Source organism: Temnothorax longispinosus, chromosome 1, assembly GCF_030848805.1.
Source record: "Temnothorax longispinosus isolate EJ_2023e chromosome 1, Tlon_JGU_v1, whole genome shotgun sequence".
In the NCBI taxonomy this organism is placed as follows: domain Eukaryota; kingdom Metazoa; phylum Arthropoda; class Insecta; order Hymenoptera; family Formicidae; genus Temnothorax; species Temnothorax longispinosus.
The window spans coordinates 3,168,195-3,190,257 of NC_092358.1; the positions used below are offsets into that span (position 1 = coordinate 3,168,195).

At 39.0% G+C, this 22,063-nt stretch overlaps 5 protein-coding genes across 29 annotated transcripts in view; 2 read left to right on the forward strand and 3 right to left on the reverse strand.

Annotated features, from left to right (window-relative positions):
* The window catches only part of Dscam1 (Down syndrome cell adhesion molecule 1), a 69,001-nt gene extending 67,412 nt beyond the window's left edge, over positions 1 to 1,589 (reverse strand). For all 20 annotated transcript variants that reach the window (XM_071774753.1, XM_071779214.1, XM_071773299.1 and 17 more), the window contains exon 1: positions 1,437 to 1,589. The gene's annotated coding sequence lies outside the window, so the exon portion shown is untranslated. The remainder of the gene's footprint in view (positions 1 to 1,436) is intronic.
* Positions 1,590 to 3,436: 1,847 nt separating this feature from the next.
* On the forward strand, positions 3,437 to 4,771 carry Dpm1 (Dolichyl-phosphate mannosyltransferase subunit 1). The gene is made up of 4 exons (XM_071793680.1): positions 3,437 to 3,640; positions 3,768 to 3,978; positions 4,055 to 4,245; positions 4,331 to 4,771. Exons 1-4 carry the CDS (start codon positions 3,501 to 3,503, stop codon positions 4,548 to 4,550), a joined length of 762 nt encoding a protein of 253 aa, XP_071649781.1. The 5' UTR covers positions 3,437 to 3,500; the 3' UTR covers positions 4,551 to 4,771.
* A 1,131-nt stretch (positions 4,772 to 5,902) lies between these two features.
* Positions 5,903 to 13,372, forward strand: LOC139822063 (centrosomal protein of 104 kDa). Of its 4 annotated transcripts, none has more exons than XM_071793590.1 (15): positions 5,903 to 6,208; positions 7,556 to 7,741; positions 8,405 to 8,616; positions 8,822 to 9,220; positions 9,296 to 9,497; positions 9,606 to 9,753; positions 9,830 to 9,956; positions 10,025 to 10,251; positions 10,347 to 10,616; positions 10,798 to 11,029; positions 11,089 to 11,270; positions 11,354 to 11,499; positions 11,653 to 11,754; positions 11,842 to 11,967; positions 12,145 to 13,372. In XM_071793590.1, exons 1-15 carry the CDS (start codon positions 6,169 to 6,171, stop codon positions 12,213 to 12,215), a joined length of 2,670 nt encoding a protein of 889 aa, XP_071649691.1. In that variant the 5' UTR covers positions 5,903 to 6,168; the 3' UTR covers positions 12,216 to 13,372. The 4 variants fall into 4 exon arrangements, with proteins under 4 accessions (XP_071649691.1, XP_071649699.1, XP_071649706.1 ...); XM_071793598.1 differs by having other exon boundaries at positions 10,816 to 11,029; XM_071793605.1 differs by having other exon boundaries at positions 5,904 to 6,208; positions 7,577 to 7,741.
* Positions 12,904 to 16,346, reverse strand: Nsun2 (tRNA (cytosine(34)-C(5))-methyltransferase Nsun2). Of its 2 annotated transcripts, XM_071793656.1 has the most exons (10): positions 16,199 to 16,346; positions 15,424 to 15,994; positions 15,198 to 15,360; positions 15,017 to 15,124; positions 14,750 to 14,937; positions 14,493 to 14,637; positions 14,096 to 14,419; positions 13,656 to 14,023; positions 13,401 to 13,568; positions 12,904 to 13,329 (listed from the first exon to the last, which is right to left on the reverse strand). In XM_071793656.1, the coding sequence occupies exons 1-10, from the start codon at positions 16,262 to 16,264 to the stop codon at positions 13,226 to 13,228; spliced, it is 2,205 nt and encodes a 734-aa protein (XP_071649757.1). In that variant the 5' UTR covers positions 16,265 to 16,346; the 3' UTR covers positions 12,904 to 13,225. The 2 variants fall into 2 exon arrangements, with proteins under 2 accessions (XP_071649757.1, XP_071649747.1); XM_071793646.1 differs by having other exon boundaries at positions 12,904 to 13,568.
* LOC139822084 (vacuolar protein sorting-associated protein 35-like) lies at positions 16,199 to 21,173 on the reverse strand. Of its 2 annotated transcripts, none has more exons than XM_071793634.1 (12): positions 21,039 to 21,173; positions 20,239 to 20,437; positions 20,004 to 20,127; positions 19,718 to 19,913; positions 19,452 to 19,646; positions 19,286 to 19,369; positions 18,972 to 19,208; positions 18,601 to 18,749; positions 18,040 to 18,526; positions 17,543 to 17,962; positions 17,319 to 17,462; positions 16,199 to 17,248 (listed from the first exon to the last, which is right to left on the reverse strand). In XM_071793634.1, the coding sequence occupies exons 1-12, from the start codon at positions 21,039 to 21,041 to the stop codon at positions 17,069 to 17,071; spliced, it is 2,418 nt and encodes an 805-aa protein (XP_071649735.1). In that variant the 5' UTR covers positions 21,042 to 21,173; the 3' UTR covers positions 16,199 to 17,068. The 2 variants fall into 2 exon arrangements, with proteins under 2 accessions (XP_071649735.1, XP_071649726.1); XM_071793625.1 differs by having other exon boundaries at positions 20,239 to 20,458; positions 21,039 to 21,164.
* Positions 21,174 to 22,063: the final 890 nt, after the last annotated feature.

The window sequence follows — 22,063 nt, forward strand, 5'->3', positions numbered from 1 at the left end:
TGCAATTAAAGACGCGAGGAAAATAATTCTGAAAAGCACGGACAGCATCTCTTTGGCGCGCGTTGGTCCGCGATAATCCGCAGAACGCGAGAGAGCGCGCTATCTCTTTGCGGAATGAAAGTGCACGTGCTGAATCGCTGATAGCAAGGGTTACGGTGTTGAAGAACAGCGGGTGAGTCGTCGTCAGCGGGGGGAGGGGGGGAAGGAGGGGGACGGGGGGTCGAAGGCGGAGAGGGAGCGATCGCGAGAGGGGATGAAGAGACGCGGAAGGGCGGAGGGAGACAAAATGTGGCGGAGTTGAACGGCTCGTCACGGGGCTGCTCCCTCTCGGCGAGTTTATTGATCGCAGGGTGCGGAGCGGTTCAATCTACCCCTCGCAACGGTGCGCGCCATGCTGCCATCCGGAGCTCGGGGGCTATATGCCAGGCGGCCACGACGGCGTCCGTGTGCGGACCCCCGCTTAAAATCCTCACGCCTCCTCTCCTGCCCCCCCTGGCCCCCTGCCACCCCCTGCCGCAACGGGGGGGACGACCCACCGCGTAGCCCGAAATTATTCTCCGACCCGTCAGACGATGCGTCTCTCTCTCTCGCGGAAGTCGATCGTATCGGGACGTGACGCCCGATACGCGTTTTACGTCACCGTCGTTACATCATGTAACTCGACTACGGAGAGAGCCGCGGGAAAGAGAAAATTTATGGGGATGACTGAAGATTCAAGAAGCGGTACACTCACGTCGGCGTCGCGGGGACGATATCTCGCGACCGTGAGACAAGACAAGACGTAAACTCGCTCGCGCTGGTGAACGGCTGATCTTCTCCGCGCGAAAAAAAAGCCGCGGACGATGAGAGAGAGAGAGCGAAAGAGTCGGCCGTCGAGAGAATCCCGGCGCGTCGTGACAAAAAGTCGAGGGCAAAAAGAACGGAGTACCGCCGACCATATGAGAAGCAGACCAACGGACGAAAAAGTATCCGAACCGCCGCCGCCGTGCTAGAATCTTTCATGTTTGAGAGAACGATTAACACAAAGACGCGAACGGAATCGTTGCCCTAGATCTTGGTTTCGCGGTTCGCTCTTCTTGTAAAACCGAGAACTGGCGTAAGAATTGATTCGACGATCTCGGGGATGTCATCGAGGCCCTGCGACCATCGGCGATCGCGTTCTTTCGGAATTCTCAGCTTCCGCTGGCGAGAAATCTGAAAGGGGGTCGTTGGCGCGTTTTTAACCGCCCACAAATCGGCGCGCACACACACAGTGTGCCGTTCGATCACCACCGATACACACACACACACACAGGCATGTACGCACTCGCACACAGAGATACATGCACACAACCACCCGCGATTTCGGCAAAATCGGCCGACGTCTTCGCCGATCCCCCGTCGAGGATCGTCGTCTCCTCGGCGAAGGGGGGAAAAAAAGATTCGCTCACACGTACCGACGACGCTTGTCGTATATGTGAACTCGCAAGGGGGGCACAAATGCACGCCGACCAGATCGGAGGAGGCGAAACGAGAGCACTCCGGATCCGCGAACGACCGATCGTAGAGTGCGGCGTCGTTTGCTTCGAAGCGGCGGCTGTTCCTCGGCTATCTCGAGGTCGGCGGCAACGGTGGCGCGGCGGTGGGGGTCGTCGGCGTGAGCGCACACGCTACTCCGCGCCCCGCCGCCAGGGATTCTACGCGGGATGAGGGGTGCATCGCCGGCAGGGCCGTCCAAAAGATTTTACCCGGAATGGACGCGAGAGAAGATGCGGAAAATTCAACGTCGAGACGCGCGCACATAATTTTAAAGCGGGGAGCACAGACTTTTGCAGACAAAATTGATTGGTCCATATACATGTGCATAAAGAAATAGACCAATCAATTTTCTTATGCTTACGCATTATGCGTTACATAAAAAAGTCTGTATTCCCCACTTAAAACTTTTCTCATAGAAACTGAATAATTTTTAGCTCGCCAGGAAACTTGTATAACTTGCGTTTATATCGTTAAGAACGCACGTAAAATTCATTTACACAGTAACCTATATAATCCATAAAAGTAAATATTTGCAGGACTTACAGAAATCAAGAACGTACTAGATATTTCTATTTTTTTTATTACTTAATCAAGAATAAACAATGAAGAAATCCATATGCAATATGTTATTTTACTAATTTTACGTCTACGGTTATTGCGCGATGTATAATAATTAATCATCTATTCAAACGTCTAATAAAGTAATGAAATCGCAAGAATTAAGACTCGCAATTCGGCAGATATTTCGTCCGGGGTGCCAAAAATTAGTCGACCGGCACTACCAGTTAGCCGACCTTTGTCGCACGCGGCGGAAACGGCCAATGGACCAAATATATATGAAATATGTATATTTGTGTGCGAACGCGTACGTGTTTGCGCGAGCGCAAATTCGCGGATATTTGCGGAATACTCATAGGCTCGTTATGACGATAAGCGATTATCGCCGATCATATAGGACATAAGGAGCAATAGCCAATAATATGCGGTCATACAATGGGGGGGGGGGGGAAGACATGATAAATTTGATCGATAAAACACACCGCAACTAATTATAGCAAAATTTGCAAACTAAGTAATTGGAACGAGGGATAAGAAACGCTTCTTATCATTATCTTAATTCGGCATTATCTATTTATGTAACGATATTTGATAACTCCGATAAAGCGGTGCGGATAGTTTCGCACGGATTAGTTTGTAGTATTTTAATGGAGAAATATAAGTATATAATTATGCAACGTAACAATAAAGTAAATGGAACATATTGAAATGTAGCACGAGAAATAAAAGTGATAATTTATACTTAAATGTTATGTGCATGATACATGTATAATATAGACAGTGTACAACACCAATTTAATTCATAAAATGTTGTTTATTAATTTGTTAATTTCTGGAAAGTGCTAGTTTTTTCAATTAATAATTCTCTCAATTGTTTTGATGCTTGCATAATTGTGTCGCGTTTAACTCGGGCTTTTTATCATTTGGCTGATGCGAAAGATAAGATGAATAATTTGTTGTATGTAAATATGTTACATTTCACGGTACAATGTTACGTTGAACGTGTATTTACTCAACGATATTATAGAGAATTATTAGGCTAATGTAGTTTAATCTCAATGTAATCGATTAATTAAAATTATTTTAAAATGCTCTTGATTGAAGAACATTATCGCTTTTATAATTTTAATATTACAGTTTTAAATCACTTTTTCCCTCTCTCTCTCTCTCTCTTCCTTTCTTTTTCTTTCTCCCTAAAATTTTTTGAAGAATTATATAAAATGTGATATTTTGCTAAAGGTGCAATTTATTGGTTTGAAGAGAGCGCGGTTTTGAATGTCAGCGATATCACTATGGTCTTGCGCATTTGTGACAACTTTGACATTTCTGACAGTCTTACCAATTGTCTAATCGAGATACTCGAAATTCCTGTTTCTTGCAGCACGTCGGCCCATATGTAAACAGCTCAAAACAGCTACGTCAAAATGGTAAATAAAAAAGAGGTGAAGAGCATCATAAAGGATTTGTGCAGGAATGACAAGTACTCAATTTTACTTCCCACTTACAATGAAGTGGAGAATTTACCGATAATAATATGGCTTATTGTGAAATATATGGAGGAGAGGTAACTAGACATAACCTAGAACCGATCAGAATTTATGTATAATTTAATGAAATAAAATGAAAACAAATCAACTTGAGCCGCGTAGTTGAAAGAAAGCTTTGTCAAACAATAATCTACATTGTTACAGCGAGCTTGCCTACGAAATTATTGTGATAGACGATGGTTCTCCAGATGGGACCCTGGACATGGCCAAGCAACTGCAACGTGTCTACGGCGAGGATAAAATAGTCTTAAAGCCCAGGGAAAAGAAATTGGGACTGGGGACTGCTTACATGCATGGAATTAAATATGCGACCGGGAACTTTATTGTTATCATGGACGCCGATTTGTCTCATCATGTATGTATTACATTGAGGAACAAATAGGAAAGTAATACTGATGTGTTTCTATAAAAAAAGATTTTTTATTTTTTAGCCCAAATTTATTCCAAAAATGGCTGAGTTACAACGGTATCTCGAACTGGATATAGTCAGCGGTACGAGATATGCGCAGGGCGGCGGTGTTTACGGCTGGGATTTCAGAAGAAAGTTAGTCAGTAGAGGTGCAAATTTTCTAACTCAGATTCTATTGAGGCCTGGTGCAAGCGATTTAACCGGTAGTTTTAGGTGATAAACTTATAGATTTTTGCTCTCAAAAAGAAATGTTAACAGATTTTAATGTGTTCTTTGACATGGGATTTTATAATTCTAGACTTTACAAAAAAGATGTACTGGAAAAGCTGATACAGTCCTGTGTATCCAAAGGATACGTATTCCAAATGGAAATGATAGTCAGAGCTAGACAATTCAATTATACGATAGGGGAAGTGCCAATTACATTCGTCGACAGAGTTTATGGTCAATCTAAATTGGGTGGTTCAGAAGTTGTTCAGTTTGTCAAGGGCCTTCTATATCTTTTTGCTACCACGTAATTGAAAAAAATGTATAGGCTAAGAAAAAAAATGATCTCTCCAGGTCAAAGCATTTAGGCAGCATCAGGAAGCACATCAAGCTTCCTAACCAAACATTCCAAATTGTGTACTGCCTAAACAATTATATACACGTATAAATGTTTAAAAAATATATATATATATATAATATATATCTATCTAAAATGTTTTAAAAATAAATTATTAAAATACCACTTTTTAAATATTGGTAATCTCTTATGTTGCTATTACATTTTCCAATTCAAACATGAAATGCTCTCGTCGCAAACATCGTTAGATTGAATGATAAATGGGATATTAAATCAAAGATTGCGATACATCAGGCATTTTTGTCACGCGAGTATCTTCACGCGATATTTCATTTTGTAACGCGAACGTTCTCGCGCGAGAATAATCAGAATCATTTCCAAAATAACACGTGCGCCTGCACGTGGCCATGAACGATGCAGAGGGAGCATGCGTACATAACGCTCCTCGTGGGCTCGTCCACCCTCGCCGCACCCTCTGACGTCACGCAGCCTCCATTTATTGATCCATTACGAAATTACAGTCTATATTTCTACTCGAGCCGACTCGAGTAGAATGCAAGACGCGAGTAGACTACATCAGTAGAATATCGGTATTTATGCGGTAAACAAACACGGTGTAACCTTCATGAAAATAATTTCCCAGGGATTCTCAAATACCGCAACTTTCTCAATTAATTCACATTGAAAAAATTCTTGAAAAAAAATCCAGTTTATTACTGAATAAAAAGAACAAACTGCCTTAACAAACAATGTTTTCAACTAAAAACACACACAAGATATTTATTCTCGTTAGCTTGAATAATTTCTTTCGAAATAAAAAACTGAGACGTTAAAAAATTTTTTAATCTAATCCACTCAGCAATGTAATTAAAATAGTATAAAAATTGAAAAGGATTAAAGTTTTAATTAGCAATTTTAAGCAAAAAAAAAAACCTATAAATTTAGATTATGTTTAATTCCGAATTGCTTTTCAAATAAACCTATAGATAAGAAGAGAGAAACGTGAAGCGATTCAGTCGTCGTCAAGATCAATTCTTCACGATTGAGGAAAATAAATTCGCATTAAGTTTCTGATTTCCGATTTATTCCTTCCTTCCGAGAATTATACTCGACGATCAAGTTACGCGGAAATCTCCATCGACTTCGCGGCAACATCGGCGGCGTAATTCCCGATATCTGCGTCGCGTGTGCAAAACCGTCGCACATCCGCGAATACACGCATGCCTTTTTCGCCAGGAAAATCCCTCAACCTTAGTTAAACGGCGACGGGGAGAGACGGAGAGGCGGTTCTCCACTTCAGCTCCGGTAGTCGCGACGATACGAAGCCAGTAGTTCTGTCGCAAGCTTCGCCGCGGCCGGATGCGCGAGTGGGGTGGCCTGCGCGCCGGGGGTGAAACTTGCAAGCTCCCCCTTTATCGAGCTTGCAGATGGCTGTGCCTTTTAGATTTTGACGTGTCTCTCCGTTCCTCCCCGTTCGTTCGTCCGCGCGCTTCGTGCCGCAACATTTCAGTCGTTTCTCACGTCGTTCGCTTCATCGGTTTCCATTCCTCGACGATCAGCACCCCCGCGACATGCCCAGGAAAGTTGGATTCAACGTCGTCTACGCCACGAGTAAGGCTGCCAGGCACAGAATTGTGATGTTAAAACGCGTACTAACCTCGAGCGAGGACCGGGAAACAGTTGGATATATTACAAAGACCGAAATTTCGCTATAATAAATGACGAGGATTAAATGGACAGTTCCGTTAAACGGTGATGCCGACTACTTTAGCGTTCCAGACAGTGCGGCGGCTGCTCGATAGGGTGTCGCGATGAGCCAAGATAGTACGACTGGTGATTTCGGACCGTTCCCACAAAGATTAATTAAAGCTAAATCATGGTCTAACTGATATCATTTATAGGAAAAAGTTCGGAATAAGAAATAGATATGGAATAAGACATTTCTCAAATTCTCTCCTCGTCGCGCTCTGAAATTCACCCCCTGCGGCTCAGATCCGCATGGCTCTCGGCACTTGAATTATTTCTGTCGCGATGGCCCGTCGGGGGCGTCGGGATTCCGCTAGGATCGTTGTGTCTTAACGCTCCTATCATCTCATATTCGGATACATTGATTTCTGCCGCGAGACGAGCCTGCGGTTCTCTCGACTCGCACGTTATCTGGCCGCACGTGTCCGCGGCCTGGTCGACGGGAGCAATAAATCTGCAAGCCGCAACCACGGAATTACTTTTAAAAATGTATCTACGACGTGAATGAATTCGTTATGAATTATATGAATTCGTAACCGCGGAGGGGGTTGGCACGGCTCGGAACGACGTATACACTGTTCCGGGGAAATACGCGGTCGTAAATCGTGCGCGAAACCGCGATATCGCGTGACGACGTTGCGTTATTTCAAAACGCCTCCCTTCCGCATAAATTGTATTTTGAAAATCTAAAAGAGTTAAACTGCGGCATTTTTTGAGGGCCAATTTTATTTCTTGCGGAAACGCGCGCGAAATCGTAAATACCGCAAATGTGAATGAAAATGCACAACTGGTGATCAGGGGAACGCTCGAGGAAGTGTCTGAGCCTTAAGTAGCAATATCCAACACCACATGTAACTATATGTGCGTCAATAATTAAGTAACCGTATAGTAAGAACTTCCACGAGCGTGCTCGCTTGACATTGGCTTTTGATTGACATTTCGACGAAAGACTCGCAGAGTTCTCTAGATATTTCAATTAAGTATTATTATATCGCATCGTGATATTATCGAAAAGACTGATAAAATTATATTAAAACGATTTTATGTCGTTGCATTTTAATCACGTGAAAATAGTTTTTATTATTGTTTAACAAAGACACATTGCGATAAAAATATATTCGTTTGAAATTGAAATAGAGTGGAAAAAGTGTTCTAGGATAATTTTAAGCGCTCTCTTCGCAGTAGAAGGACTAAGCCTTGGATTTTATTCAGATTCTGAAATGTATTTTCAAGGCGAGGAGGATAGGCACTCGTCGTTAGAGCTTAACGTTCATGGGCCGACAGTGAGAGGTTGGCAGAGTGCAAGGAACTGCACGTATCCTCAGGAACTGATTCTACGACTTCATGGGCCCACAAAGCTTACGAGAATACAGGTCCTGGCTCATCAGTACCTTATACGTAAGTGTGAATTTTAAAAGGCTAAACTATTCGAATTATAATTCAACTTATCTTCCCAAATATGCGATAGGCACACAAGTTATTAATATTACATCAATGATTTTGAATAACTGATGTCTCAAAAATTACAAGTTGCTAAAAATATATATCTTTACGTTTTATATCAAAAAATTGAATATTTAATTCGTTTATTTTTACAGAAATATTATTTATTAACTTAGTTCTAAGTTACTTAAAATACGAAATAGACAAATACTGATTCTACTACAAAATTTTAATTAAAATTAATATATTTACGTCAATAAATTATGTTATGAAAATAATATAGAAAAAACGATGAAAGAAGACCAGTTTTCTTTCAGCGCGGTTAAAAGCATTTTATTGTTTGTTAAAATGACGTTTCGGTTGAAAAGCAATTTGCTGACAATGAAAATCGAATTAACGAGCTTACCGTGATTTCTCGAGGCTATATTCGTCTCCTCTTCTTCATCTTCCGTCCGGCTACACCGTCGGAAATGAAAATGTACCGGGTGGCAAGAGAATCGTGCCAATTTTCGATATAAATTTACGAGCAGACGTACTAGACGTAGTAGATCTTCCGGTGGATACTACCGATGCAATTTCCGCGAAGAATGTAAACTGCTACGTCCACTTTGATTTCAGCTGAGAAGCTGGAGATCTGGACATCGAGGGAGGAAAATGCATCCGCTTCGACGGACTTCAGTTACCTGGGCTACATCACGCTGTCCGACAACGCGTCGACCCTTTATAAGAGCAGGGAGCTGAAAAGCGTGGCTCTTCCGGAAACGGAAGCGCTATCGCTGAAGCTCAGGCTACACAAACCGCACAGTAACGCGCACAACACTTACTGTCAGGTACGCGACTCATTGACAGCTGGCTAAAAAAAAACTATAAATATAAAGATTTTTAATAAAAATTAAAATAAATATGTAGCCCAACAAGTTGTTTGAGTAAAACAAGTTTAACAAAATAAGGTAAATTCAAGATATAATTAAATTATCGTACAGATGAATTTATTGAAATTGTTAGACAAAGCTATAGAAATCATTTTTCTATCAGGTTGGCCTTATAGCCATAAATATACTTGGCGAGCCTTATGGTCAGGAATTAGCCGGACAAGGGGATGCCCCGTACAATCCGCATTACATCTCGCCTTACGACGATCTGGCATTTGAAATGTACGTCGATCGAGAAGTGGCCAAAATCATAAGGCAAATGGAAGTGAAGAAGTTGCTGGCGGTGGAAGAGGAGAGATTCGAGTACGCTTCGAAATTGAAGGTCGCTATGGAGAACCTGAGAAAAGCGGGCGAGCGTCTGGGCAAGTACGAGTTGGAGAAGAAGTACGCCATAGCTTTGGAAGATTACGATAAAGCCAAAGCTAAAAAGGCTCAGGCTCAGCAGTACAGACAGCAGGTCTATCAATCGTTGGAGATACACAATCTGCTCGAGATCAACGGGGTAAGTAGCGTTTTTTGGAACTTCTCGCTAGCGAAAGGCCCAGCAATCATACTATAATTATCAAAAATGATGCAGCCTGTGGAGAAAAACAATCTGTCGACCGCGGAGGACAAAGAGCCGACGTCGACCGACAATTCGAACACAGCGGCGTTGCCCGACGACGTGACATCTCCCCCGAGACTGGTCATTCCACCTAATCGCGATGGTGCCGTGTCACCAACTGGTCCAGCACATCAACCACCTGTTTCGCCATTGCGTCAGAAATCTAAAAGTCCCGGTATAATCTGTCGAAGGATATCATATTATGCTATATATCTTCTTGACGCGATTTAGATTCTTCGAATTTTTAGATATTTACGTAACGTCAAATTTTCGCACTCCTCAGAGGTAACCGACAGCCCTACGAACGGTGTCCATGAGAAGCAGAACTGTAACAAGGGATCCCTCAGTAGACGGAAAACTAAATCAGCGGGCCCGGCCCTCCGGTCGAGTTACGAAGCCTACGAGGAAAGGACCATCCCCGCTCTAAGACAGTAAGATGGTACAATGTTGAAACATCATAACAATATCGAAACGGCGCGATAAACTCTCGTTAATATTCATGCTTAGCTCGCACACAAACGAGTTTACGAGAGAGTGCCACTTGGACAGCGCGGAGACGAAAGTTACCTCGAAACTCAACGATAGGGAGAAGAAACAAGCAGCGTTACCTATTGCGGTTTTCGGGATGGAGATGGTAACGATAAAGAAAATTTTCCTACAATGCTTGGATATAGGATAAGTGATAACGATAATCGTATGCAGGTGGAAAAGTTCTATTCGAAACAATTCACGGACAAGGAGGAGGGACTGATGCAACTGAAAGAGGAATTGAAGAATTTCGACTCGGCGGTTTCGAAACATTCTCCGAATAAAACGGCCAGGGCGACGATCCTGTTGTTGCACAGAGCACTGAGAGACAAAGTCTTCAGCGTATACAGCTTGGCCGCGCAGCTTATCCGAATCTTCTTCGCCGAGTTCGCCGCGGACAGGTAAACCTTTTTTAACATATAAACATTATTCTTATATTCTGAGGTTCAGCATCTAGTTTAACGTTTAACTGATGATTTATTAATGATTTATTTAGAGTGTCTTCGACTGAGATTGCCAGAAGCGTCGAACGTCTGCTGCCAGAACTTCTGACGAAGTCCGGAGACACCACCCCGAGGATACACAATATGGCAGTGCACACAATTCTCAGCATGGCAGACTGCAAATGCGTGCGGGAGTTGCATATAATACCGGTGCATCTGACCAGACCTGTCAACAGCAGCACGCATCAGAGGCTCGCCCTGAGCAGACTGGAGATGGTGGAGCAACTGATACTGAGCCACGGCATCTCGACGGAGAAACAAAGGTGATTCTGAACAATAGTTTTGGAACGCTCGAGCTCGCATGAAGCATGTTTACCAGAAGTTTTGAGGAATATTGGGCCTCTGCCATCGAAACGCAGTCCTTCTGACTCTCGTCTAATCGATCCGCAGAGGTCCTTCCTCAAACTCGACTCTGTGTTAATAAAACGCAATTACTCTGATAAGGTATTGTAACTGTTGTAGCGGGCTGACTTGTCGGACATTATCCGAATTAGGTTCTTCCGGTCTGCATCACCCGGCTGAGGCAGTGCGAAAGGTCTCTGAAAGGATTCTCGTGTTGGTGTACAAGGTCAATCCCAGACTGGTGCGAAAGCAATTGCCGCCTGACGACGACATAACACGACGGAACCTGCTATATCGCCAGCTCTTCCACGAATTCGATTTGATCGATCTTCAGGTACGCAGTACTTGGATATGTTATAAAAGGGAGATGTTGTAATCATGTTATGATTGTAGAGAAAAAAGGAAGCCGAATCCACCCATAAAACAACAACGACGCCTACGCGAACTAGATCTACGGAAAATAATGTAACTAATTTAACCAAATCACCCTCGAGATCAAGCCCGGTCGTGAGTACCGGAAGTTCAACGAGTATTACGTCTCCGTCCGAAAACAGTACCGATCATAAGGGAGATAAGTATGTACGATGAGAATTAAATTCATCGGTCGCAAAAGATATGGAGAGTCTTGATGTTTGTTTTGTTTGGGCAAATTTTGCAGAATGTGCATATTTTGCCTGTCGAAGGGTCAAGTGTACTCCGAAGAAGGTCTGAACATACATTATTGGAGAACTTGTCCTATGTTAACGAAATGTGAAGCGTGTAAGCAAGTCGTAGAAATTTCTTACTTGAATCTGCATTTGTTAAGTAAGTACATGAGAATTTAATACATTTAAGTTGCATTTAATAATCAAAAGTATTAAATATTCTATAAGTAACATACACAACTGAGAAAACATGATTAATTGATAACTCTTGCACCTATCGAAAGATATTAATTTCATAATCATTTTTTTACAGATGAATGCGACATGAGGAGTAATTACGTAAAATGCGATACATGTAAACAGGCAGTGAATGAAAATGCGTTCGAGAATCATAGACAAGACAAAAAATGCACAAGTATTATATACTTTACTTATTATTCTGATACGATATGATAATAGAGATCGAGTGAAGCAGGAATTTAAATCTTGATTTGTGTTTTAGAACCTATAGAGGGATATGAACGCTGTCCCCTTTGCTCGGCTTTGGTCAATCAAAACAAGTGGAGAGAACATCTCATGGGGGAACATCCGTGTGTAAATAATCCACGAAGCAAGATCGGGAAAAGTTGTAAGTTACGATATATTTCCAACTTGGATAAAATATAAATTATTTAGATCATTTGCAATAAATCTATGAAGGATTCTCTGTAAAGCTTTTATGAGAGTATAGGAGAACTCTATACAATAGTAGAATAAATTCTGTTTTATAATTTTAGTGAAATTCGAAATTTCCATACGATTCTAGGTTCGAAATCACCGTCTAACTCGCAAAGTATCAGCGGCAAGTTAACATCACCAACGGGTAGAGATTACTAGCATCAGGCAACAACCTCGAAGCCAGTGGAGAAATTCGACAAGTCTTAGAGAAGGGGATTTTGATTTTATTTATTTCATAATTTATATATATATGTTATATATATATGAGCTGTTCAACGTTTTTTATATTTGTACCTATATCTATTTAAACAATTTTTTATAGAAGAACCCATCCTTTATTAGTAGAGATTCATATAGAGCGGATTATTTTAATCGTAAGTTGGAAATTCTGACATATATATCTATATCTGTCGTCTAAATCTATATACATATATGCATATGTATATACATATAGATTTAGGCGACACGCTTATTAATTTAGCTAGTTTGCGGAATCTACGTGGGGGATATAACTTGGTTAAAACGAAAGATATTAGGAATTGTTAATAGGTTTCATTCTTTTTATCGTTGTTGCATGATATTCAAGGATATATGCAGGAGAGTGCATCAATTATCAAAGGCAGTGATATTAGATGTTACAAAAACATCAGTCATTTCAGGATTAATGATTCCTTGCATCCGGCCATATTTATAATGAAAATTTGTACTATATAACACATTATGGCGAGAAGTGTCCAATAGGCATTAGGAAATGGGAATATCTTTACCGCTCAAAAAACTAGATATCGCATGTAATTTCATAAAGTAGTTATTTCATAGAAAATGGACAGTAAAAATAATCATTCCATCATTTCATCGTCGATGTTTTTATTCCATAAAATCATATTTTTTTCTTTAGTCTATTTATAATATAATTTATACACTTTTCGGTATAAATACTCGATTATTACCAGATCGGATTAACATATTCCCCTTAAGTAAGAAAAATTAAGTCCTTAGTAATTTAATCTTACTTAATTTATATGTGTATAATATGTGTATGAAATTAGAAAAGTTGAGAAGTCTTAATTATGTCAACGAACAATTCAATTATTCATTATGTTTCAATTGGCATCTCTGTACCCTCGACTTTTTTTATGCTATCCTTGTTCTTCGTTGTACTTTTTTCATTAATCTTCAGTTTTAATTTCAGTTTCAAATTCAGTTTTAACATCACTGTTGTTGACGTCCTCGGCTAATGCAGCTGCGCGATTTTCCTCGAATTTATTTTTCTCTGTAGAATTATAATGTAAACAATAAGATATATTCTTCCACAATAGTATGACGTTATTACAAGAAACATACCAAATTTAGAACAATCCGCTCCTAAAAGCCGTAAATAATGAATTGCGTCGCAAGTAGGCACATATGCCCTAAGAGACATTATTCCCCTCCACCCTACCAGCTGAAGATTTAGACGATTTAGATTGTCAGTCTTTTCTTCTTTATATAAAAGTATACAGCTTCCAGTTGCTTAAATTAAACATATTTTTTAAGTAATATTTATGAATCATCATGTAAAAAAGTATAAAGAAGCAAAAAAAGTACTATTATATTTACCAAATTCCTTGAGACGTTCCTGAGTGTTTGAACTTAATTTTACAATTTCAGGTGGTGTGTGTGGCTCGTCATTTTGTAAAAGCATTATTAAATCCTCTTTCGAGATCTCAAGCTTTCTGTTATCACTTATGTAACGAATGATACTATGCATTCCTTCTTGAGCAAGTCTGAAGGCGCAATTCATATTTTTATTGTCGCACCGCACAAATGTCTTAACACCAGTGTTGATCATCTTTACTCTATTCTCATTAGATATCACTATATCACGAATTGCTGGCGACGTGAAATAAATATTTTTCTTTTTTCCTTCGTGACATCTCACTAATAAACAACGTGGATCTAAATCGTCAGATATACCATAAAAATCTCTGAAAACATATCAAATGATATATAAAAAGCAATTATATTAAATAGTACAAGAAAAAAAAACTGGAACTCACTTAATAGACTGCCATACGTCTTCTGTTTCGTCTTTAAAAAAGACAAATGGGTCCTCTCTGTAACCGACAATCCTTCTTCGCTTTTTTTGTGGTTCCCGTGATTTCTTTTCTTCTTCTAATGTTCTTTTTCCACTTTCTGAAAGCTTTGTATCTTGCGAGGCTTCTTCTTCAAGAATATGTTTTTCCTTCTTTTCATTATCATTTGCGTCTTGTGCATTTTGATTTAATACACAAGTTTCATCTTCCCATGGCAGGGATTTTACTTTCTCCAACACGGCCACGAAAAAACCTCCAGTATCTTGATGATGTGGTAATATTCTCATACTATAAAATTAGCAAAAATATAATCCACAGAAATAATATATTTTTATCTGATAACAATTTATTTGATATTTACCAACGTTCAAGATGAAACTTAGAAACTTCATTTGCTTCTGGAGGAAACATTTTCGGCCGTACTTGGGTCTGCCATCGTTCTGGAACATCATCCCATCTATCATAGTATTGTAAATTTTTAGATGCTGGTTTCCAATGTGTGACACCTAATTGCAAAATATACTATCATACATATAATACAATGTTTTTAAAGATTTACCAATATCGTTATGAATATATTTTTATACATATTTCACATATTGGTATCTTCAAACTTACCAGGGTCACATAGTAATCCTGGTACTAGATCTCTACAATCAACTAATTGTACTGAATCTCCAGTCTCACGAAGAAGCCTATGAAGTACTGCTTCATTTTCAATGGGGTTTAGTGAGCATGTGGAGTATACCATCCTCCCACCAACTGTTAGCAATTCTAAGCCACGTTTTGCTATCCGGTACTGAATTCTATAAAATAATTGAAATTAATATTTTCTACATTGTTTACATAATATATAATTTTACAACAAATTATATTAATTTATACCCGTGGAGATTATTGCCATTAGCAGGACTCCATTTGCACCATATATCTGGATTCTTTCGCATAGTACCATCACCACTACATGGGACATCCGCAAGTATCCTATCAAATCTATCAAAGAAACAAAACTTATTTAAAAATGCTAAAGATAATTACTTAAATATTATAAAGTTTAAATTCCTACTTTAATATATCTTTTGCACCATCTGGTTTTGTAATCATAAAGTTTGGCATAACTGATGAATCGTGGTTCGTAATAAGAATGTTTGGACTGTTTAATCTTTTAGCTTGGTGCACCAGCATGTAGCATCGATTGTTATCAACATCATTAGCTATTACAAAACCCTCTACGAAAAATATTAACATTTGCATTACGCTCATTTTTTACAGTACAGTTTAGCATCAACTACCTGGAGGATCATTTCCTTCGTCCGCATGTATCATTTCTATAAGTTGTGCTGTCTTTGATCCTGGTGCCGCGCACATATCGAGAACCTTGTGCGAAGGTTTGACATCCAGAACCAAAGGAGGAACCATACTAACCACTTCCTGCCTGCTGATACTGCCATTGTTAGTTTCAGCAATAAGGAAATTATGCAGCCTAAAGTACGCCTCAGATCGTCGGATATCTTTCCTGGTTAATTGCAATTGCCAAGCTAGTTCTTCTGGATAAAAGGGTAAACTATGTAATATGGTTTTTGCTTGACTATTAACGTCTTCCTTATCACCACCGTCCAAATTTGCATTCAAAATCCCTTTGAAGAAATCACTTTTGATTATTTCCAATAAGGCTTTAGCTTCAGCTTTTGAACCAGTAATACGGAAAGCAACTGGCAGATTGGTCCTCATAGTGCTGATAAACGCATCCCATTTATCTTCTGGTACTATTCCTTGTGTCTTATAATAGTTCTCAAAATCATTGTTCTCACGAATAATATCCGCGTAGCTTTTATGAGGAGCACTACTCCATTCATCCTTTTTCTACAAATATCAATTACATGTCAACACGCATTTCAAATTCACAATGATGTCGAATATTACATCAGATAAAAACATACTGAACGTGTTGTTTTAAAAGAGCACAAATGTGTACAAACTTGTTACTATGTCACGTTATTCTCTATGTAAATGTAAACCATATAACCTCTAATATATTTCATCTTCAATATTAATGGATAATCATACCTTCTGCTTCTCACGACGTTTCTCAGCGAAGTTCTTTTTCGGTTTATTTTTTCGGCCTTTACCCATTTCTTCGTAAAAATTACGTGTTTTTGATTAATAACAGGATATGTCTCGCTCGCGCTCGCACTGCATACACGTGACAAGACAAACCGTCCGTTCTTTTCCAAGATCTTCCTGAACTGGTGCACATTGGTGCACCTGGTGCAGGGTGCAGGGTGCAATAAGAGTGAAACAAAACCGATAAACATATAAATATTAAATAGATTGCGCATACGTAAAAAAAAACAAATTATACCCTCAATAACGGTTAACGACAATTTTATACATCACCATAAGTTTAAAAAATAAATTTTATACCTCAACGGCCGTTAAAAAATTAAATTTATAGCCCAATGGCGGCGCAAAAAGAAATTCATACCCGAACAGCGGCAATGGGAAGGCATATCTCACCTCTGACTCAAGATCAAAGTGTGATATTTATATATGATAAACTCAAATTTGAATTTTTATTGTAGAAGCTTGGAAAAAGTGTATATAATAAATCTTTATTAAAACAAATATACATACAATTCTATTAATTTCAATATGTACGCTTGATACGTCATTGAGAAATCATTTCGTGTAGGCAATTCGATATAATTTAAACATCTATCCAGTTAAGAAATAATCTCATAATTATTGATCTCTGAGTTGCAACAACAATCGCAATAATTCATTCATTATTTGCTTCTAACTTATAAAATTTTGCCTGCAGTAGAACAAAAATTAAGTTAATCGGAATCAATGCTAACTGTTGTTGGTGCAACCAATCTATATATATATTATAGAAATATTTTATGTACAAAATTACAATGCTGATTTTCCGCACTGTTAAAGGACAAGGCCTTGGTAAGAAAGCCCATCGGGGTCTGGCGATTCCATCCTATTTCTTAAATGTTCTAACGTATTTGCTAAATGTTTCTGTATTTGATCAGTTTCTTCACTCGCTTCCAGATTGGGAAGTTCTTCTCTAATTTTCGCAATTACTTGATTCAGTATTTGCACGGTTACCTGAAACAAATATCAATTTCAAAATGGCAACTCAAAAAAGATAAGTTAATATGCTACTCTCTGATCTTACAGCTGTGTTTCCTTTTTCGTAAAAGTAAATGTAATGATTCAGCAGTTCCACATACAGTTGCACTTGCACAGATGTATCCATGCACTGACTCGCTATTCGAATACCTTTCTTCAAGCAGTCCAATACTTTACCGCCTTCTTGCATCTGAAAATTATATTACATTTCTTGTACAATTTATTATACTTTAGTTTATCTCATATAATCAGGGCGAGATTTATGCGTACCTCTTTCCCGCCCGTAGCCAAAGATTTTCCAGACCAAAATATGTGCGAACACGTGGCGACTCCTCTGCATTGATCTGGTTTTCTCAACAATTTGCTGGCATATAAAGCGCACTGGTTGCGTACGGGCTCGGCGTTTTCCTCGCCAAAGCAACTCATTTGCTCGAATGTGGCGATGATCAAGGTGATTGCTGCGAGCTGTGCCTTCGAATCGCTTATTTCATCCTCATATATCGAAAACGCTTGACTCATGAATTCGTAAGCAACCATTTCGAAATTATCAAAACGGATTTCGCCGATTGCTATCGCGCCTTGCAGAAATAGTCTTAATGGTAGTTCAGCTAATTCAGCTTTCATCAGCGCTGTGATGGTCGTGTGACAGAACTGAAAAATTTTTTGACACTTCTTCTGCCACATGTCATCCTGGAAAAAAAGGAAGGGACATCAGTTTTATCATTATTCTGATGATCTCATCTCACTAAGGAATACAAACTACAAACCTGATCTTTCAGTGCTTTGTATGTAAAAGCCAATTGATAACTTTGAAAAACTATGGGAGGTAGAGTAAATTTTATTCTTTTGTTACCGCCAGCACTGAAATGCTTTCTCGCAGCGCTTAGTATCATATATTGCTGGTCTGGCGTTTCTGATTTAAAATGATGTATTAGTCTTCCAAGCAATCCCTGTTCCTCAGCAAAATCTTCAGGATCTTCTTCTATATTAGGTTGATCTGGTTGATCTTGGACCAAGGAAGATACCATGAAGAGCACTGCGTCTACTTGTTCTTGCGTCGGTATCAATGTTTCGTTCTCCAAGATATTAGTTATTATATATATAGCCAATGATTTCCTGCCCTCATAATCGAAATATTCCAAAAGGGGCGCATAGTGTTCAAGCTTGAGTACAGTTAATATATTCTTATAATTATCTACGGGAATTTTCATTAATCTAACTAGTTCTCTTGAAACGGCACTATTATACTCCAATCTGGAAGATAGACGTTTAACATACAGTATATAGCGAAATTTAATTATTTAACATGTCTAATAAATCATACTCACTTATCAACATTTTGTTTCTGGAATATTTGGACTGTTGTAAGCAAAACTTTATCCACGTAATCTACACGATCAGGATAACATTTATGTGCTAAGTTTATGAGAGCCACCTGAAGGGACACAATATCTTCGGGAGGCATATCTTGTCTCGTCTACAAAAAAGATTTTTATACAATTATATATGCGAATTAAGTATGCTTTAATTAAAGTATAACGTAATATGTTTTGCGACTATTCTCAGACTTAAACTAATAGGTAAGAAATTTTCTGGTTTTGAATCATGGTATTATCAAACATTGTGCAGTATCTAATAATCATTGAATAGCCATTCTAACATAATTAGCAATGAAATTTATTCTAATTATAATCAATACCTGTATAATAGTTGCAATTTGGTCACTAAATACATCAAACAGTTTAACGTCTTGTGGAATTCCTGGCACTTGGTTAGGACTTCCCGGTCCTCCTACGCCGTCGGATCGTTGACTAAAGGCTGCAAGTCGATCGATCAGCGATATAATAATATTTTTAACATTTACTCCATTTTGCAATTCCGCACAAGACTTCAGAAATGCGTTTAACGTTTGTAAATGGAATTCATCGGGAAAGACCTAAATATGTAAAAGAAGGCATAAATTTTTTCATCGTTATTTTTAAAATAAAAGATTTATGTTACAAAAAGATTTACTTGAATTATACACTCCATAAGATATTCCTGTGCTATTGCGTCCCTACAACTAACCACTTGTTCCAAAATTCCTGGCAATACAAGCTAAAAGCAGATTGATAAAATCTGGTTAAAAAATAAAGGGATTATGAGATTAAAAATAGAAATTAAAAAAATTAAATTGTACCTTTTTATATTTATCCAATGTTACAGATTCCAGTTGACTAAGTCGTACAAGATTCGTTCCGACTAGAATTCGAAGCTCTTCCCTTTCCCTTTCTCTTCTTTCTTTATCCCTACTGTGACCTTGATGTTGCATTCGTACCCATAATTTATTCATTTCCGCAAAATTCATTAGAACAAAATCTATGCTGTCACGAACCTGAAAATAAAATTACAAGAATAATAGTGTGCAGAACGAAAATTTCATGGTTTACGAAATACAATACATACAGTCCCATCTTCATCGTCCCCTTCGGAAACATCTGGCAAGATATTCCTTGTGCATTGTAACAAATAATTCCTTAAGAATAGACCACGCAGTGGATGTTGCACGCCCCTACACATTTCCACAAGATCTCTCAGAAGGTCTCTTTTCAAGCCAGGCGTTGTCTTGATATAGACCAGACCAACAGTGATAAGCAAGTATCTGGAATATTAATCGGAATATCTCATTCTCCAATGAGAAAATAACAATGTAAAATAACAATGTAAAATTACAAGGCAGATATATACATACAGTCTAGGCACAATATTACCAACATATTGGACCAATTCATAGAGATCCGTAACTTTTCTCCCTTTTTGAAATTCATCCAACAAATAAAGTTCCAAGTGCCGTAACTCATCTGTGATTGCCATATCTAATAATAACTGTTATAAGGAATATTTACAATTATCAAACATCAAAGCCGGATACTCATATTGAATATTATAGTTCTCAAGCTCTGTCATTAAATAATTAATAAGGATACATAATTCATAATAGCTTTTTGGACTCAGAAGGGAGGTTCTGAGTTCTCCTAACATGGTAGAAGCATGTTTTAGCGCATCCATTAGCTTGGATTTGTCCAGACAGTGTTTCATCTGAAAAGCCTGGACTTTCACTATGCCGATTGCATCCTCCAGCAGCTTCTCCTGCTCCTCCATTCCCGTTATGGCAGGTGTCATTGGCTGCGAGAAAAATAAAGATACCTACCAGGAACACCAGGTAGTACCCATGCTAGGTAAGCCATCCAACTCAAGCATGCACTACAGATTCGATGAAAATATATTGCGGAAACAAGGACGATCTATTCGTAAAAGTAGGGGCACTGACAGCAAAGCAAAAAACATAACTCTTCAAACATAACGCCACACGATACATGTATTTGTCTGCAACTGACTGTAGCATAAGAATTTGTTTATGAAATCATTAAAACTTGACGACTTATTGAGAAATAATTGTTTTGATCGGAACAAACATCAAGTTACGCCGTAAATAGACTATGGAGTAAGATTAAAGTACAATAATAAGATACATATATTTTCTTCGTGACTTATATAAGCGTTGACCGCTTTGTACAGAAACTAAAAAATTAAGCATTCAGTCCTATATTATTGAAAATATCGACGAAACAATTCTCAAACATGTTTGCGACAGATAACCTGTACACAACGTTAGGCTAATTCCCCGCGAGATGATCAACACCACATGGATCGAATCTAAACGGATACTACTTATCCTTGCAAGCGAAATTGCGAAACATGCCTCTGAAAATTCTATGGTTCTTACCATCTTCTTGGGAAGACGAGTATACAATTATTCGTCGCGCACACGTCTCGGGGACTCTGGTTGACAAGACACCAGATACGCCCGACTCCGCCAGAGTTCCGTGGAATGGAATTCATACGGAATTCATTCGAATTTCATACGGTTCTGCGCAGATGCCAGATGCAACCATTTTAAGTGTCAGTTTCAAAATATTTAAGGTTGTACCGAGTGATATTGTGACATATCATCATGAGTACGTGTTCAATAAAAACGTGTAAAAACGATTCTCGAAAGAATTCAAAAAATATTCATTTTTTTCGGAACCCCAACAGAATTATTGATTATGCTAGGTCTACAATGCGAGTCGTAAAGTCGTGAGTCGTAAGAATTGACCAATCACAGTCGATTATTCTCCTCAAATTCGATTGTGATTGGTCAATTCTTACGACTCGCGACTTTACGATTCGCATCGTAGACGCATTAATCCAGATAACGACTGGTTTAATCATATATTTCTAGAGGAAGAATAATCATCCCTTGTGTCGAAATTGATTTAAAACAGCGAAAATTATGAAAAAAAAAAAAGAGACATTTAGTAGTTTAGTGCAACATGGCGACTATAAGTAAAGTTATATCTTTTTGCAAAGGTATTATGCTCGATCCAACTGGCCAAATTGTATTGATCACAAAACGCTACGTTTCGACCGCAGATTTCGGTCCTTTTCAAGCGTATAGAAACAACTCATTAGTGGATCTATTCTGTAAAGGCCGAAGCACAGACTTTTGTACAACACAAGAGGTGCTTTGGCTTTAATTCTTAATAGTTTCATTGTCGTTATATTTTCCCACGCTCTGACGTATGAATAACAGCGTGATTACGAGGGAGGCAATGGACGCGTTCAGCAGACACAACTGTTGAGTTCGTCTTATCAACACTCTGCGTCGATTGGTTGGTTCTAAAAGTAAGAGCCAATCATGTTCGACCGCTACTGAACGCGACCAATGTGGGGAGCAACATCCGCGCGGCGCGGCGCGCTCGGAATACC

Bases quoted from the DNA above. Each gene is read 5' to 3' on its own strand.
- Dpm1 (XM_071793680.1), top strand. From the start codon at position 3,501: ATGGTAAATAAAAAAGAGGTGAAGAGCATCATAAAGGATTTGTGCAGG. The intron at 3,641-3,767 runs GTAACTAGACAT...ACATTGTTACAG, and splicing joins GTGAAATATATGGAGGAGAG to CGAGCTTGCCTACGAAATTA. The intron at 3,979-4,054 runs GTATGTATTACA...TTTATTTTTTAG, and splicing joins ACGCCGATTTGTCTCATCAT to CCCAAATTTATTCCAAAAAT.
- LOC139822063 (XM_071793590.1), top strand. From the start codon at position 6,169: ATGCCCAGGAAAGTTGGATTCAACGTCGTCTACGCCACGA. The intron at 11,500-11,652 runs GTAAGTACATGA...ATTTTTTTACAG, and splicing joins CTTGAATCTGCATTTGTTAA to ATGAATGCGACATGAGGAGT. The intron at 11,755-11,841 runs GTATTATATACT...TTTGTGTTTTAG, and splicing joins ACAAGACAAAAAATGCACAA to AACCTATAGAGGGATATGAA.
- Nsun2 (XM_071793646.1), bottom strand. From the start codon at position 16,264: ATGGGTAAAGGCCGAAAAAATAAACCGAAAAAGAACTTCGCTGAGAAA. The intron at 15,125-15,197 runs GTAGGAATTTAA...TTTCTTTGATAG, and splicing joins GGTGCAAAAGATATATTAAA to ATTTGATAGGATACTTGCGG. The intron at 14,938-15,016 runs GTATAAATTAAT...ATTATTTTATAG, and splicing joins AATGGCAATAATCTCCACGG to AATTCAGTACCGGATAGCAA.
- LOC139822084 (XM_071793625.1), bottom strand. The intron at 19,647-19,717 runs GTATGTATTGTA...TTTTATTTTCAG, and splicing joins GGGACGATGAAGATGGGACT to GTTCGTGACAGCATAGATTT. The intron at 18,527-18,600 runs GTGAGTATGATT...TCTATCTTCCAG, and splicing joins CAGAAACAAAATGTTGATAA to ATTGGAGTATAATAGTGCCG.